Source organism: Lutjanus erythropterus, chromosome 10, assembly GCF_056507025.1.
Source record: "Lutjanus erythropterus isolate fLutEry1 chromosome 10, fLutEry1.hap2, whole genome shotgun sequence".
NCBI classification, from domain to species: domain Eukaryota; kingdom Metazoa; phylum Chordata; class Actinopteri; order Lutjaniformes; family Lutjanidae; genus Lutjanus; species Lutjanus erythropterus.
This window is the reverse complement of record NC_139326.1, coordinates 35,212,928-35,231,430: the sequence shown is the minus strand read 5'-3', so window position 1 is coordinate 35,231,430 and position 18,503 is coordinate 35,212,928. Positions and strand designations below refer to the sequence as shown.

Here is an 18,503-nt window from a genome sequence, read left to right as displayed (position 1 = left end):
GATTTAATAAATATACAGTGAAAGATAAAAAAAATAAATAAATAAATGGAAAAAAAATGTCCCCTTTGGACAAACTAATCATGAAGACTTCAAAAAAAATGTACAGATTTTATTAGACGTCAAATCAAGTTTTATTTGGAATTCAGCAGATGGGCACTATTGACCTGAGGTCCTCCTTTCTTAAAGGATCTGCAAGCTGACAACTGACCGCCATAATGCTCCGATTTATATCCACAATATCCCCGTATTCCTCCATCAGTATCTCATCTCTCCTTCTCATTCCACTGCACACGGGACATTCAGAGTCGAGGCAGACCGACTCTGCGCCTGGCGAGAAGGAGGGCTCTCTGGATTTATTTGTTTCTTTCTAGTTTTATTTTGGAGGGGTGGGTGGGCGGGGATGTTTGGTTGGTTGGGATGCGGGGGGTGGGGGGGGGTTGGGGAGTGGGGGGGGGCAGGCGTCTGAGTGAAAAGTGGAGGTCTTACAGCCTCCCTGCAGATTCAACATTTCAGACACCACAACTCACGCCAACAGATCATGAACTGCTAGATTTTTGTTTTATTTGACTTGACGGGGAAAAAAATCACACAGATGATGATGATGATGATGATGATGATGATGATTGATAGACGACTATAGCAACTAATCCGATGGACAGAACTGGTGACTTCTCATGTTTTCTTTTTCTTTTTGTCTATATTTTGCCAAGCTTCCCACCCTCTCCCCTCTAACCTCCAGTAGTGCTGAGCCAACGATAATTGATTTTACGTTTTTTGTCCTTTTTTTTTTTTTTTTTTTTTTTGTTGTTAACGTGCGGCAGAGCAGTTGAACCACTCCTGGAGCTCTGGGACGTCCGGCTCTGAAAGCACCGTTCACCGCAGTCTTACTACGCTTTCAGAATTTGCTTTTAAACCTTCTTCCTCCATCTTCTCTTTTTTTTAAACAATGATACTGCCAATGTTATAGAAAAAAAATATTCAGAGCTCAGTGGCGCCTCTCATTGGACTGTTGCCATTGTGGCCCCTGGTTGACCAAGAGTGAATCAGGAGTCCTCAGGAAGCGGTCAGGGCTGCCCTCCTCCCTTCTTCTTCTTCTTCTTCTTCTTCTTCTTCTTCTTCTTCTTCTTCTTCGTCTTTCCTCCTGTATTTCTGCAGCCGCTGGCCTTCTCTCCCCTCCCCCGACCCGACGGCCACATATCAGCAGCTCTCACAGCGACGGACTCCTGCATCCAGTCCATCAAGGACCACGAGGAGGCTCTTAACTTTGGAATCTCGTAGTCGTTGGGGTGACCCCCAATCCATAGCAGACTGTTTTTTGAGCATGTAACACTTTGATTGAAGGGGTAATGCCTGACTTTTAGACTGTCGGGGATTTACTGTATTTTCTTGCATTTCTTGCAGAATATTCTTAACAGTTTTACTGATGTTCAGATCTGATAGTCTACTGGAAAGTTTTTTGATCCAATGATGGTGTTTCTTATAAACATTTATGACTGAACGGTCATCTGTTGGCCAAAGAGGATGAAATTCAACTTGGTTGCAAAGAAATGCATGATGGGCAAGTAGTATAATTAGCTCAATATGAGGAAAAATGAAGAAAGAAATCACTACAGACTTGACAGAGTAACTTGATTTTAATGTTTTTGAAATGTGGAATGCATGTAATATATATCTGGTTACACTATGAGCATATTAATCATTAATAACACCTTATTTAATGAAAAAAGATGGGGGGCTTATTTCAGACTGCACCCATTCTTGAGAATTGGGACAAATCATGTCCTACCAAAAAAACCTTTAAAAATTATTAATACCAACACTCTAACTCCAATTTTAAAGATTTTTTTATATGACATATATGTAATTTATCAGGTGCTTTGGTTTCCTTTCAGTTTTCAAATTTCTAAACTTGCTCTGTGCCAAAAAACACCAGAGGAGAGTTCATAAAAACTTATTAAAGCCTTTAAAATCTAAAACAGTTCCTGATAACATAGGTGTAATGTGCTGTTGTAATCTTTGTCTGAAAATCTTTTTTTAACTGGAATGTTGGCCCTTTAGGTTTGTGTCTCAGATTTCCGTCAACTCTGTCAGATTTTATCAGGCATGAAAAAGGTTTAGCTATATCCAAAAGACCCCTGTTTCACTTCCTGGTTTAGAATATGTGGGAATACTGCTCAGGCATTGGTCAACTTTCTATTTTTATGTACCATTTTTATAATCATTCAGATTTGGCTGGGTGGTGCGTTAATGACATGTTTATTTGATTTGACAAACCCAGAACACACACACGTTTACCTAAAAACAAAATCATAACCGTTTCCAGATTCATTATGTTAATTACTCAAATTGCCCAACATGCAGCTCTTAGCAACCAAATCCAGTCTCATAGAAGTCCTTAGATGACATTTTAATCATAAAAGTTCGTAGAAAGCATCATTGCTGGGTTTCTTAGAGGCCGTATAGAGTTTTTCCAGTAAACTATGATGTCATGTTTCTGTTCGCTTCTCTCTGTTGAACCCCAACCCCCCCTCCCACCTGTTCAACTGAAGTGTTACCGCGCAGTGTTTTTGGCATCCATGATGATGAGAGTGTGGCAGTGAAAGTGGGGACTGTTAACGTAAGAACAAACGGGGATGAACTGCAGCACTGATCCCAGCGTGTCGGGGCCCGAGCTCCTCTCCGGCTCCACGTCCAGGGTTTGTCACAGAGGCCGAAGCGTCGTTCGATGTCGATTGCTGACATGTTTTTCTTTATTTTTGAATTGGGAGAGTAATAAATGAGAGAGCTGGAGGTGTTGGCTAAGCTTCTGGGCAGACTCTGGCAGCCAGTTTGGGATCCTGACACATGTCATGTGACCTCCAGGGCCTAGGAATGGTATCAAATCTCACACTTTATGATTTCTATTCATTACGTGTATGTATATATAAATATATTTGTGTGTTTATATTCAATATAGAACATACACACAGAATTAGCACACACCAAACTGTGCATGTGTTGAACATGCTCCCCGTGTGCTATGGTTGAAACACACTCGTCAGCTGTGGTTTGCTGTACACTGGAGAAAAAGAGATGTACTATTCATTTTTCCCTACATGAATTTAATCAGTAATAAACGTTTTAAAGGAATAAATATTTGACACATAATGACTGAGCTCATTTGTCAGTGCTTAACTTCATTTGAAACCTGTGTCTTTTTTTTTTTTTTTTTGCTTTCTGTGAATAAAATTGTATGGGAGGAAGTGTGCACTGCTCTCTGGGAAGACTTGTTCTTTTGTCTTTTGCGCTTACAAAACACAGTGTAACATGTTTCACTTCAGTTCTCCCCATAAACAGCAACAAGTTATAAAAAGAAACAAAGGACGATCGCAGTCAGTTTTTGTTTTTCATCGTCATCCCTTACTGTCGTCAGTTCTGATTGTTTCAGAAGAAGAATGTTAACATTTTCCACACATCACTAGTAACTTCATACCTGGTTTGTTGGTTGATAGAAACGGGCCATGGATTGGATCTGGTCAGTGCAGCAGCCAAACAATAACTTGAATCTTTAGTTTGAGGAATATAAACATGCAAAGAAGCAGAATTTGAGGGAGTCTGAGTAGCTCAGTTGGTAGAGCGGCGCCTCATGTATGGAGGCTGTGAGTCCTCTGAATCCTGCCTGTCTGTTTGCTGTGTGTCATTCTGCTGCTCTCTCTTCTCATTTCCTGTTGTATCTTCAACTGTCCTGTCCATTAAAGCCCTAAAAAATTCTTAAAGAAAAAAAAAGAAGCAGAATCTTTTTGGAGCTCAAACTCGTACGTAAAACAACAAGTTGAGTGGGTTCATTGAGATGTACATGTATGATGTTTGCGTGGGGGGCTGCTGTGATTGGTGGGAAGCTACAGTGATTGATCAAATTTGCGGAAAAGTTGCGAAGTTTGGACAAAATCGCAGGGTCACGCAGAATCACAGGGATTGGTTGAATTTGCGGGAATTGTTGAGATCGCAACTTCCTGGAGGGACTTGATAATGAAGAAGTCATTGTTTTTAGATATCGAGTCTTTTTGACAAAGTTTTTGATTTGAATGACTCACAGTAAACATTCTCAAACTTAAGAAACTCTGAGGCCCACTTTGAAATCTGAAAATCCTCTGTGGCCCCACCAACAACCTTTGGTGGGGCCACAACAACTTTTACCAACACAAGACCGAGTGTACGAGTGATGAGATACAACATCTGGTCTGTGTTCATGTGACGGCCTGACACATAATTTGAATCCCATGGCTTTGTTTCATTTGTTCCGATAACTTTTAATAAATTAATCATAAATATTGTATGGTAAATTCACACTTATAGAATTGAAACTTTTTTTGAAAACTTTATGATGTCTCAAGGCCCACACTTTGAGAATCACTGAGTTACAGGATCTTTTTTTCATCCCATTGGTGGAAGTAGGTTTCTATAGTAACTCGCAGCATAAATTGCTGCATCACTCTGCAGTGTTCAGTGGAGCAGAGCAATCCTCCACCTGTGATTTTCCAGCAATGATAAATCTAAATGTCTGCTGTGAAAAGGGTCTATGAATGTGAATAAAGAAACGACAGTGAAAAGAAACCTGAGCTCTTCACAGTATAATGTTAATTCAGTGCTCGTAACTGTGCTTCATTCCTTATATTTATGTCCATAATTCAGTGTTAAGACAGATACATTTCCTGATTTGGGACAGGACTGAAAAAAGACTGGTGCAAACTTTTATATACTTAATGTGGCAAAAATGTCGGCAGGTCCTCACAAAGTACTGAGCCTGTACACCCTAAGCTGAAGCTGCAGGGACCTCTTGCAACTATTCCATTGAAAATTACATTAAACAAGACTTAAAGGGACATTTCACCCCAGAATCAACGCTACATATTTTTCCTCTTACCTGTATATATCCATCTAGATAGTTTTAGTGTGAGCTGCTGAGTGGAGATTTCACCATAGAGATGTCTGCCTTCTCTTGAATATAATAGAATTAGAGGACACTTGGCTTGTGGTGCTCAAAATGCCAAAAAAATACATCTGAAAAACTCAACAGCAACGTCTCTTTCCAAAAATCATGACCTGGTTGCTCAAGATAATCCATAGACCTTGTCGTGAGAAGTTCCCTGTAGGAACTACTTTCTTTCCACCGAACTGCACCCGCCAACCGTGTCGCTGCACAGAAGGAAGCGTGCATCTGCTCATTGATGAGAGGTTACAGCTCAGCTGAGGACGGCGCCATTAATGTTTACATCCCGCTCTGCCACGAGAACAAGCCTCTCGCCCATGAGCAGATGCACACTGCATGTGTTTTGAGCTAAATGCTAGCATGAGCATGCTAACAATGTGACCACACTGATGTTTAGCAGGTGATATTTACCACGTTCACCTTAATTAAGCATCGTAGGATACTAAAACTTTCATGAGTCATTGTTTTGTATATATATAAAGAAAAGTATTGGACAAATTAAAAGTTTGACCTGATGCTCGGTTCACCCTGCAGGAGGACTTATATGTTGATTTCATCCAAACCTATTTGACTTTTTCTAAAAATCACTCTTTGATCTTGATCCTTCTCAAGAAAGAGTTGAGACGACATGAAACATTATGATAGGTTTGCTGGCGCAGTGTTATTGGTCTGAACTAGGGTTGTTCTGATACCAGTGTCAGAAATACCTCTGATACAGACTAAAATGCTGGACTGGGTATCAGCACATATGTAAGTCTATGCACTGATCCAATATCATGTCATTTTTTTTTTACCTCTGAAACAGGACCCCGCCAATTCCCAGCAGCATCTGGTGCACCAAAGTTCAGAATTGGCATCAGTTGCTTGTTGTTTGCCCTCATCATGCATGTAGTGACATATAATCATTTTATACAAATGCCTTTTCATAAAAATCTTCCTCCTGTGTTCTCTTGTTTATAGATGATGGTGTTCTAACATTTCAGCAGAGTGTTAAAAACATCATCAGGTTATTTACACCATGTCTGACCGTAAGAGCCAGAGAGGAAAGCATCTGTATTTCAAGGCCAAGTCAGCGGAGACAAGCAGATTGTAAAGTATTTATTTGTACAAAAAAATCCCCAAAATGCTAAGAAAATTGCATGATAAATATTTTGAATAGTTTGAAGCATTCTGTAACTGAAACAGTGCCGTTAGTCAGTGGTGAATGGAAGCACTCACACGGAGCACAATGAGCCCACCGAAAGCACTAAATTCCAAAACAACGTCCGACCAAGTGGAGACGAGCAACAGAGAACACACTCAATGGCATGTTTGTCTGTCACTGCAACACACACACACACACACACACACACACCGGACCCACAGCGGCAGCATCAGGATGTTTACCACAGAGACACGCAGCCGACGCACGGTGTTTTAAAAATGCTTTCAATCAGAAAATGAATGAGTACAGTCAGACAAGAAACAGAAACAGCAATTAGGACATAATGTGGACAGAGAAAAACAAAATGTTACAGTAGACTGTTTCTAACAGAAGAGCGACATGAAGAAATACAGATTACAGTCTGGATGTGGCAGCAGCGACTGGTGTTTAATTCAAGCTCGCTGCAGGCAGATGTGGTTCCTCTTTTCATCTGTCAGTCAGCCAGTGGGAGGGAGTCCCAAACTACAAACACAGTTCATTTATCTCGCATCACTTCAGACAGGTACAGGAGCCCCGAGAGCAAAGTGAGAAAAAATAAAATAAAACTCTGGTGATCCATTTTCTAAAGTCTGATCTATACTGTTTTCTCTCAGGTGGAGGGAAAAAAAAAAAAGTTTTGTTACTTTTTTTAATTTATGAAAACAAGCTTTGGCAGGTGTTTTTTTTGTTGTTGTTGTAATACTTCTTTCTGCCACAGGAGGCTCAAGTGTGACACTTCTCCACGCTCTAAGCAGGACTAAAATTATTCATGTTTTCTTCGGAGTGAGTATTAATTTCTCCATGCATTTTAAACATGTTAGATGTACTGTGTGTTGAGTGAGCCACTTCAGCCTCTTGTGGCTGAAATGAGCATTACAACAACAAACACTTAACAAATGGTCCTGACAAGAACATTTCATCTGCCAAAACTTTTTTTTGTCACCCCCTTTTCACAGATGAAAAAAAAAACTAAAACAAGTAAAATGATCCTGCCAAAATCTTTTTTGCCCGCCTGTTTCACAGATTGTTTTTTCAGGAATTTAGTTTTTTTTTGTCACCTGTTCCTAAGCCGTGAACACAAGAGAGAAAACAGTTTAGGCCAGACTTAGAAAATAGATCATCAGGATTGTTTTTTTTTTCTTATTTGCCTCTCAGGGGTTCTGTAGCAGAGCAGCAGTGAGAGAACTTTCTAATAAGGCCTCCTTTATTTTTTAATGGTTAATATATTATTAACTAATGCCTGGAACCTTCTGCAGTTACATCTAAAATTGGGAAACTTACTCAGATGCGCAGATTGCATCATTTCCATTTAATATTTTTGTGCCATCTCATTGTTGGTAGTTGGTATCCTGGCCGGGACACTACTGAAAGACACATTTGTATTGGCTTTCCTGGTTAAATAAAAAATAATGTACATTTTGGGTTGCCAAGTAGTGAAAATCTCTCTGGCTGGTGTTTCTTATCCTTCAGGACGGCACTTGTCTGGTCATTTTAGCTCTTTAATTGATCAACAAGACTCATCTGAGGAATCATTTGATCTCTGAGCTCCTGGAAAAAGACTGTAGAGTATTTGAACCAAAATGTATTAATTTATTTACAAATGCAGATTCTTGTCTAGCCTATAATAAGAATAATAGAGCATTTAGATCTACAGATGATTTATTAACTGTTACTGTTTATTAGCAGAGAAATTCCTGACTCTTTATTCATGATTTATGAACATTTATGACTGCAAACGCTTAATGCTCTTTATTAATAATTATAAAAGGAGAAGTTTGATATTTTGGAGAAATTAGATGAGAAGATTATTTGGCTAGTTGCTGACCCCGTTCCCCCTGATTTATGCTAAGCTATGGTAACCAGCTGCTGGATGTACTGTAGCTCCAAACATAACAGACAGACATGAGAGTGATACTGAGCCTCTCATGTACCTCACTGTTTCCTCAAAATGTCAAACTATTAAACTTTTAAAGGGATAGTTCACCCCAAAATGAAAATTCAGTCATTATCTACTCACCCTCACCCTGATTGAAGGTCAAGTTTATTTTGTTAGTCCACAAAACACTGCTGGAGTTTCACAGGAAAACAGTCTTGGAGAATCTTCCAAACGATGGAAACGAATGGTGACCAGTTTTCAAACGTAAAAAAACAACTGGAAAAAAAAACATAAAATGCCTTATTGCTCGTCTGGTGTGATCCAAGTCTCCTAAAGTCCCGACATGCTGTTTGCACACCGTCACAACACACACACATAGTTCAGTGTGTATGTGCATGTGGATGTGGCTCCAAGCATAAGACCTACAGTGAAGATTCAGGCTAAAAACATCATAGAAGTAACATTTTTTCAGTCAACTTAGCATGTCGGGGCTTTAGGAGACTTGAATTACACCAGACGAGCAATGTGGAGGCATTTTATATTTTTATGCTGTTGTTTTTTTACCTTTGAAAACTGGTAACCATTCACTTCCATTGTTTGGGAGATTCTGCAACACTGTTTTCCTGTGAAAACTCAGTGTTTTGCTAAAAAAACTAAACCCAACCTTCAATCAGTATGAGGGTGAATAGATAATGACTGAATTTTCATGTTTGGGTGCATTATCCCTTTAAAGACTTCACTCTATTAATGACTGCAACATATAACATCAACAGACAGATTTTTCACAACCTGGCAACCCAATTTTTTTTTCTAATTAATGGTTTACAACTATAAAGCATTAGTGAACAATTTATGAACACTGAAAAACTAATTACTTACAGTTTGTAAAGTGTTTATAAAGGGTGAATTACCAAGTGCTGACAACAGAATTTGCAATTTTTGGGACACTCCTGGATTTAAAACAGACATGCATGCCACACCCAGACAGTCAAACATATTTATGAGTGACAATGTCCAACTCACCAGTGGACTTCCTGTTCACTGTTCGGACACACATGAAAAAAAACACCCTAGAAATTACAATGTACAGGTATATTTCTCTCTAAAAAAAGATTTTCATTCAAAAGGTATGCTTTTTTTTTTCTTATAAATATATCGATTTCGTCCAAACCTATTCGACTTTTTATAAAAATCATTCTTTGGGTTGATCCTGCCCAACAACCAGCTGAGACGACAAGAAGACACCTGCATAGGTTTGCACAGCTGCATTAGACATGAGTACAAACACAGACAGACATGAGACATCACTGTGCCACACTGTAAGTCACTCGCGCTCGCAGGTTTCAGCTCCACACACACTGTGTCACGGATGGAGTCACAGATATGTCACCCTAAAACGGAAGCCCGGACGCTAAACAAATCAAAGTGCCCATGAAGTATTGAAGCAATGAGAATGGAGGTAGACCTTTTCTGTTAGTGTTGAATCAAAGCAGCCCAGATGTTGACTGCTGCAGAGGAAGTTATACACACACGCCTTTTAATGGACTGAAGAGTTAATGAGCATTCTGGGTAGCTTTCCTCCTTCTCAAGCTGATGTAAACATTTTGAAAATTTGGTCAACTAGGAAGATGATTGACATCGCGAAGACAATGTTGGAACCTTTCTGATAAACTATTTAAATATTAAATATGATATGAACTATGGAAAAAAAAATGATACCACCTGGATAAACAGTATCGCCAACTTCAGTCTCCCACAGGTTTATTCAGATGTCGGAGATGAACATGTAGGCCGCACACACTTCACCACAACGAGGCCCAACTGAAAAGGTGCTGGTTTTTATACATTCATTCAGTTTTAAGGATCGTCTTGTCCTGCTAAAGCTTCCTTCTGTTTTAATTCAGCGTAATATATGAAATTTACTTTAAAATCACACGTGTAACATCTTCGGTGGCTTCTGAGACAGCTAAAGATTATTTCCAACATCGAATCATCTGTCGATCATTTTCTCGATTAGCTGTGTGGCCAATAAAACATCAGAAAACAGTGAAAAATGTTGATCGCTGTTCTCCGAAGCCCAAGATGGTGTCCTCACGTGTCCTGTTTTGTCTGCAACCCAAAGATATTCAGTTTCCTGTCAGAGAGGACTTAGGAAACTGGAAAATGTTCACATTTAAGAAGCTGAAACCGTAGATTTTGCATATTATATGACAAAATTGTTAATTGATAACTAAATCAGTAGGTGACAACTAATCTATTAATCGACTAATCATTCTGACTCAAACTACAAATTTATACATGAAACCCTGGAATACTGGGGACTAAAAGTCAGGATATTTTGGCTTCTGCTGCTTTGAATTTGAACATTCAGTCTTTTAAAAGCTGCACCAACTGATTTTGTTTTGCAAAAGGAACACAGCGTATGCGTATCATCACCTTTTAAAGCTGTTTAGCAAGTGCGAGCAAACAATTGTTCACAGGCCAGTGCTGACTTTTCTTCTAGTTCTGTTTTTGGTCTCTGTCCAGTTCCCGAGGGGAGTATCTGGCTCTTTAGCTGCTAACTGCTCCACTTTGTTCACCGGCTAGATGCTAACTTTGTCTGTCCACCATCTGGTGCTGAGCAGATAGAGTACAGTAAGTTCATCAGAGCTTTTTGCAAAAAAAAAAAAACAGTCGCCTGCTGAAAACAGGGTTGAGGAAAGCCGTGAGACTGAAACAGAACAGCAAAGGTGCAAATGATGAGCTAAAAAAAATAATAACACAGTGCATAGATCTGAGCTGAGAGGACTGCAGGGTTGGGTGATAATTCTCTGTGGATCTGACCATCAAGTCACATTCCACATCGAGGCTGTTTACCCCTGCTATTTAACACGCACCCTAGGTGATCCAATCACAAGTGGACAGCTCGTAATTCACAAAATCCCCAGGCTCCTTTAAAAAAATCAGCAATTTTGTGAAAAACTTTGCAAAAAGGCCTGAGCAAATTATTATTCATTCTTTCTGTAAATTCAATACATGAAGTTGTGTCTTTCCTTAAACACCCTGTCAGTCGTGGCTACTCCTCACTAAAGTGCATCTACTTGCCAACATTTAGCAGCTGTTTGAACACACTGTTTCAACTGATTTCACTACACTGAAGAAACACAACATTGTACTGACAGGTGATGATAAACACGTTACATTTTATAAATACAGTAACCAAGATAGACTGCTTCTTTGTCACCCATGCAGAAAGTCCAAACTTCCCTTAAAAAAATCATAATTTTAGGATTTGATGAGTTAGGAGAACCTTAATAAACTTTGTGAAACGCTGTCTGTCACAAATTCTTAATTATTTTAACCTTGCAAATTCTGCAAATGTTATCCATTAAGTTATTAAGTTATTTCTTTCTTTGCATAAAAGACTTAACATCTGTTCGGCCCACACTGTACTGATGTAGCTACAAGTTAATCTGCACTTGAGACACATGTGGAGACGCATTGTAATGCACATACATACTTAAGAGCTGCCCACTTGTGATTGGAGCACCCAAAACACATGTTAAAACCACACGTAAACCGCCTCATAGTTATTTTAAATGTTCATATAAAAATATTGATCAGTGCAGCTTTAATCTATCTATTGCAAGTCCCCAGACTTTATGAAAGTGCTAAATCATTGGAGTAACGACCTTTAAAGGTCTTTTCTCATTCTGATTGGGAGTTTGGGCCTGAGCATTCTCTTTGTCATTTGATTGGTCACACATACAGCACAAGATGGTCCTCATACAGCACGCTGTTGCCTCATGTTGTGAACATCCCCTGAACAAATGAATAAACCTGAGAGATCACCCGTCGGCTGTTACGTCTCATCATATTCTCGTGGACAGCTCTGCTACCCTCATCTTTTCCCACGATCCTGCAGTAGACCGTACGTCCACCTGTCTGTCTTTCCCCAGATTCCTTGGCCTGATAAATAACTGGGATGCATACAGTAGCAGTTTGTACATAGTGTTCCCTCTCTACAGAGTTGGCAGTGGGCTAGTAGAGATGGTCGTAGGCACTACAAGGAAACCTTCCTCTTTGGAGGTAAACTTTGTGACCCTGTTCATGTTCTGTAAGACCGACAGCTTTCTATGAGAGGGGCTGAAGCCAAAGCCTCTGGGGAAGTCCTAGTCTCATATTTCTATCTCTCAGTTAATCAGCGAGGAGAAGAGTAATGGGACAGATAAAGTGCAAAATGACCCCCCCCAAACCTCAGTGTGTGCCACTGGCCGTCTTTGGCTGTGTTGTTACCCCTGTACTGTGATGTCACGCCCTCGCCTGTCCTGGTCTGTCTCTGTCTGTCTGCTGTGCTCAGGGCCAGTCCAGTGGGGGCTCAGCTCTTTTTGAAAAAAGAGAAAAGTCTCTTGTCCCGGTCGGAGATGCGCTGAGCTCGTCTGGAGGACTGACCGCCGTGGGCCCTCGACGACCCTGACAGGGAGGTAGGGGCCGAGCGCCACTCGTCCTGGTACTTGTCCATCAGCTGCTGGTCAATCACTCTGTGCATATCATCCTAAAGCCAGGGACAAAGAAAAGAATGAGAGACATGTCACACAGAGGGGGCATGTGGTGCAGTGTTACAGGAAGTTCTAGGAAGATTGGACTCATTGATCAAGTCACCTGTTAGGTACTGATTACAGAGACACCAATCACTTTTTGTCCCTGATAGATCATTTATTTTTGACTTAGCAGGATAGTTCATACTATTTAAGTTAGTTAGTTTGAGTGTATTCTATGTTTAGAATATTTTCACCACTTTACCTCGCTGTCAGACAGACTTCTCTGACAGGAAGCTGCCACTGTATAAGCCAAACATCTCTCATTCAACCAGACTCCTTTTGCAAAGACTTTAACTTGACCTCACAGAACACAGGAGTCGCTGGCTTACGGCTGCCTCAATCGGTTAGTTGGTTTGCACTACTGTATGACTTTAGTAAATCCAAACTAACCCTTTAAAACGCTTAAGTCATAAATTAACACAAACAAACTAAGGAATCAAGGCAGCAGTAGACCAGAAACTTCCATGTTCTGCCAAGTAAAATTACAGATTTTGCCAGTGGAGTCTGGTTGGTTTGGAGGGAGCAATGTTTGGCTTACGTAACCGCAGACTCCTGTTGAAAAGGCTGACAAAGAATATTATCATGGACAGATTAACCTACTAGGTGGTCCCAGGGTGAAAATAAGTTGCTAGGCTCATTAACCTCCGTTCAACACACTTCCTGTATAATGTATACAGTTGTTCTATGACCTAACACTACCTGGCCTCAGATTTGCTATGTGGTAATTTGATTAAAAACCTTTATTTAGGAATGCAAAAAATGCACAAAACTGAAACAGAGAAGATCTAACAAAAATTATTTGGCCTGCCCTTATGATGTCAAGTCACTTTAGAAGTAAATTAAATGCATTTATATAGCTCTGTTTTTCCTAAACTCTTTACATTTAGCACACGCAGATCTCTTTCAAGGAAAACCTACTCCTGAATATTCAAAGCTAGTATAAGTTTTGTGTTGTGAAGAGTTAGCCAAAGAGTAATTTTCCCCCTCAGACTGAGTTGTCCAGAAATAAAACATAATTTGCGTACGTTCCTATCATCCTGTTAATCATCTTGTGACTCCTGAGACTGTTTTAAATCACACCAAATACTCGACCAGTGGTTGGAAGAGGTTGCCAGGTTTGTTGTTGGTAGTTCTTGAGAGATAAAACCACCAGGGGGCTCTGACAAGCTGCTAAAACAAGTTGGCAACAATTGTGATGGGAGACCTAAATACTCGGATACTTTTTTATTAGTAAAAGGTTAGTCTTTTTACTTTGGATGTCACCTAATATGACTTAACATATGGCAGCATAAATGTAACCATGCACCACTCAAACATCGTGATCTGTCGGGGATTCAAGGATGTTTTTAGTGTCTGTGTTCTCAGCTCTCAACAGGTGAGCTGATCAGAGATCCAGTCTCCTGAAAACATTCCTTTCAGGGCTACAGGTGAATGAGAGAGGAGACAGAGGTGGGTGGAGACAGAGGGTGGTGGGGGGTCGGGATGGTGCTCTGTGGTGGTTGATGGTTTCAGAGAGACAGGGGGGAGCTGGGATGGGCGTTTCTCCTGAATCAGCTAACCGTGGCGTGGAATGGCTTAGCATGGCGTAGTCGGGTTAGTGCAGGGTGAAACGGTGAGATGGCGCAGCTCGGGCTCACCTCTAAGGCAGGAGGGGGGGTACCACAGGGGAGAAAGGGTGGTACGGAAGCTGAGAAAGGCCACTAGATCAGAAACCACAAGAGCCAAACAGTAAAGAGCCCTGAGGAGGCAAACTGTGGGCAGGGAGAAGAGAGAGGAAAGAGCTGCTAGTTACAGACGAGGGAGGGGAGGGAGCGCACACACACACACACACACACACACACACACACACACACACACACACACACACTCACACACTCAGTGTCCTCAGGCTACATACTGTATGTAATACGTGTCCTTGCTGACACCATCACAGACAAGCAACTGACACACACCCTCAGAAGTTAATTGAGTGGTTTAGTGTGCACAGATTAAAATAGACTGACAGTAAACACAAGTTACAGGAGAGGGAAGGAAAATGGACAAACTGTTCAAGAAATAAGCGTCATTGCATTCTTACATTATATACAGGATTCATTCAGCTTTAAAAAATAAAATGAAACCACTTTTCAAACATTTTCATATCACCTAAAGCAAATATTTCCAGACCCACTCTCAGACATCTTTTCACTGCCATAAATATCATCTGTGTCATTATTTGATGTGTTTTGTTTAAACATATATTTTTACATGATTTATTTTCATGAATATTGATTCGTTTCACTGCATAGGAACCATGGTCAGAGCTATGTTGCACGGGGGACACTTTTAGTTGTTGCAACCCTCCTCCAAGAAGACATGAGCAGCAGAAAAGCATCATGCTCTACTTAAAGGTTTGAAGGATGTTACATCGCCCAGTTTGAAGATTTATTTTTTGTTCAAGTGGACTCATTCCCTCTTGGTTGTGTGCAGCCAGCAAGGTATGTTTATTTATGTGTGTCATGTTTCATCGTGCATATTTGTAGTCAGTTTGTGTGTGACATGAATGTGTGTTTATTTTGCACACTGTCACGGTTCAACTGTGGATTTGATGACCATGATGTTGATTAAAGCACAGTTAAGATGAATAAATCCATCAGCAACAGAAGAACCATGGTGTTGTCTATTTCCTGGACGGAGTGACACGCCTAAATTGTTACTATAAATACAACTTTTTTTTTTTTTTTTTTTTACCCACAGCAATCAGTGTAAATTGCCACTTTGTTTTTTTTTTTACCATCAGTTCAAATGAGATTGTGTGTTTTGATCATGATTGTTTTAAAGCTTGCTTATTTTCAGAGGAAGGGATCAACAGAAGACTGATGTACCTGTGACAAATATACTGATACAGATTATCAGTAATCAAGGAGACAGTTAATTGATATTTAGAACTGCTACTTGCAGTAAAAATTAAAATTCTAGTGTCAACATTTAGAATAACCAGTTGTGGTGTGTAACTAAATACATCTACTCAATTAAGTACAATTTTGCAGTACTTGAACTTCACTTGAATATTTCCATTTTCTGCTGCTTTATACTTCTACTCCAAATATTGTACTTTTTTACTCCACATTTATTTATTTTTTTTACTTATGTTGCTCTCCAGATCCAGATTATTTATATAAAATAAAAAATCAGTGATTATTATGGATTAAGCTCCCCAGTATAGTATATAAATAATCAAAATGAGCCCCACCGTTACCAACTGCAACATTAAAGTGATGAATGTATTAATGTATCAATAATATATGTATCATTCTCCTCGTTTACTTTTGGTACTTACTTTTGTACTTTTATTCAAGTAAGACTTTGAATCAGAGCCAAAGTACAGTAGCACGTTTTTCAACTGATTTATTTCATCATCAATCAGACTTTAAAAATTATTACAATAATTGTAAAAACACTTCATATCTGAGCCGATAATTGGCCAATCAGTCGACCTCTGATGACCCCCCAATTTCAAATATTAAAATATTTTTGTTAACAGTGTAGATTAAAAAACAGATTATGTTGAAATCAAGGAGTCAGAGTCAAATTCAAGCATATTCCTAACCTTAAAAACCTTATGCAAAACTTTCATGACTTTTATTGAACCCTGATCATAATTTTCTACCTACAAGTTTCATCTAAAGTTGGATGATCAAAATTCATCCAGACAGTTCAATTACTGCTCAGCTTCACTTATGTAACAACCTTAGCTGTTAGCCAGAATACTACAAAAGAACTATTAGACTTGTGCTAATATACCGCTTGTGACCTTTGACCCACCTGCCAAGCCTCCAGCTGCTGCGACAGGTTGAGCTTCTGCTGGATGGCGTCCAGGAGCTGGCTGTTCAGAGACATGATGTCTATTTTACATTTGGCCAGCTCCATTTCCACCGCTTTCTTCCTGCAAGACGCACAGAGAAACAGCGTGTCAACGAACAAAATCTACAGTATACTCTGATACAGTCAGTCAGTTAGCTTAACTGGGTGCTGACTCATCATACGGACTACAAGCATGGGGAAACAGCTACCCTGCCTCTGCCCAATGGAGACAAAATCTGCCTATCAGCACCTCTTGATGGCAACAAAGACTCCAGTAGGTCACTGTGCCCAGTCAAGAAATAGTCTGGCACGTAGCTGTTTCTCCCACCTTTCAGTCTTTATGCAAAGCAAAGCATATTTAAAGGGTAACTCTTGGCAAGAAAACAAACAAGCATATTTCCCCCCTATGACTTGTCAAACTATTCCTTTATATGGACACACAGAGAGGCAAGTGAAAAATGTCTGATCTATATTGTTTTCTCTTCTGTATTTATGACTAAAAAAAAGTTAACACTTTTCATTTATGAAAACAGGTTTTTGGCATTAAAAAAAATGTTTGTTGTTGTAATGCTCATTCTGGCCACAAGAGACTGAAGTGCACCACTACACATGTTCTAAATGAGACTAAACAGGTTTCATGTTTTCTTCCAGGTAAGTTTTAATGGTGGTGCAATTCAGCCTCTTGTGGCTAAAATGAGTATTACAACAACAAACCATTCCAAAACCCTTTTTCGCCTGTTTTCACAGATTAAAAAATGAAGTTAGAAGAATGATCATGGCAAAAGTTTTTTCTCTTCTATTCTTAAGTCAAGCTCAGGAGAGAAAACACAAAATGACAATATCTATTGGACAAAAAAACGCAAACTCAAAGGATTATTCTGGTTCATTACAGCTTGAGTCTTATTCTTGTAGTTTCAGCCATCACTTCTATCAGTCATCTTTTCTGATAACTGGCAGACACAACAAGATATCAAGCAGCCAGACAATTGGGAGGGTTTTGAAGGAGCCAAAAGTTAAGTCATAATATCTAAAACATTTCATCTGGCAATACAACTGAAGGAAGACCACCTAAAATATACGTAATAATCCTGCCTTGCATAGGAAAACTGTGTGCACAAAGGAATAGCAAGTACAGCAGGTCACAGTCAGTCTGAGGAGTCTGTACACTCTGATGGATGTTTGCAACAACTTGCACAGTTTAAATCATATTTTTTTGTTTTTTTCCTCCAAATAAGTTTGATCTAATTTGGAGGTTGTTTAAATCATAGACTGTATCATAAATAGAGGACTGAGCTTCCAGGTCTGAAGAGTCAGAAGCTAACGCAGAAGTGCCTTAAACCTACATTCTTTCTAATGGCCAGCAGGGGGCGACTCCACTGGTTTAAAAAACAAGTCAGATTAAATGTTCTCTTATGAGAAAATGACCCTACTTCTCACTTGATTTATGTCCTCAATAAACAATGTTCCAATGAGTTTATGGTTTCAGTTCTTCATCTACACGGCAAATTGTAAATTATGGTCCTATCTAAAGTAAAATAGATGATAAAGCTTTGTGATGGACAAGTCATTCTCAGTGAGTCCATCCAGTGCAACATACAGGGCTCACAAAACTCAGCTCAAACCGTCAAACTAGAAAGTGTTGACCAAACATGGATGCAGATTCTGTTACTACATTGCTTATTTCTTGCCTAAAATGTTTTCAGAAACACATTTTAGTGTTCTGTTTAGCTGTAATACAAGAAACTTTGTGGCCAAGCGGGCCGCTGTTTTTTCCTACAGAACAGACGAGCCAAATACCAAACACCACCACCCAGCAGCTCCACCCTCTTGTCAGTACTGAGTAATGCTCCAGTTGACAAATACTAAGTTAGCAGCCCCCATAATGTCAAACAAATAAGTGATGTCAAGGTGGGTTTGATTAAAGCCCATCTGATTGTCTGATTCTTCATGTTTTTTGCCCTGTTAGAAAGTTGTGGTCACCTGGATTTATCCTTTAAACTTGACATTATATTGATGAAGATAGTTATTGATGATGATGTAAAATGCTTCATA

At 39.6% G+C, this 18,503-nt stretch overlaps 1 protein-coding gene across 2 annotated transcripts in view; it reads right to left on the bottom strand.

Moving 5' to 3' along the window:
• Window positions 1-11,872: 11,872 nt before the first annotated feature.
• bicdl1 (BICD family like cargo adaptor 1) overlaps window positions 11,873-18,503 on the bottom strand; it is a 28,167-nt gene continuing 21,536 nt past the window's right edge. For both annotated transcript variants that reach the window (XM_084729624.1, XM_084729625.1), the window contains 2 exons: window positions 16,413-16,533; window positions 11,873-12,562 (listed from right to left, as the gene is read on the bottom strand). In XM_084729624.1, the coding sequence (XP_084585750.1) occupies window positions 12,386-12,562; window positions 16,413-16,533 (298 nt within the window). In that variant the 3' untranslated portion in view covers window positions 11,873-12,385. The remainder of the gene's footprint in view (window positions 12,563-16,412; window positions 16,534-18,503) is intronic.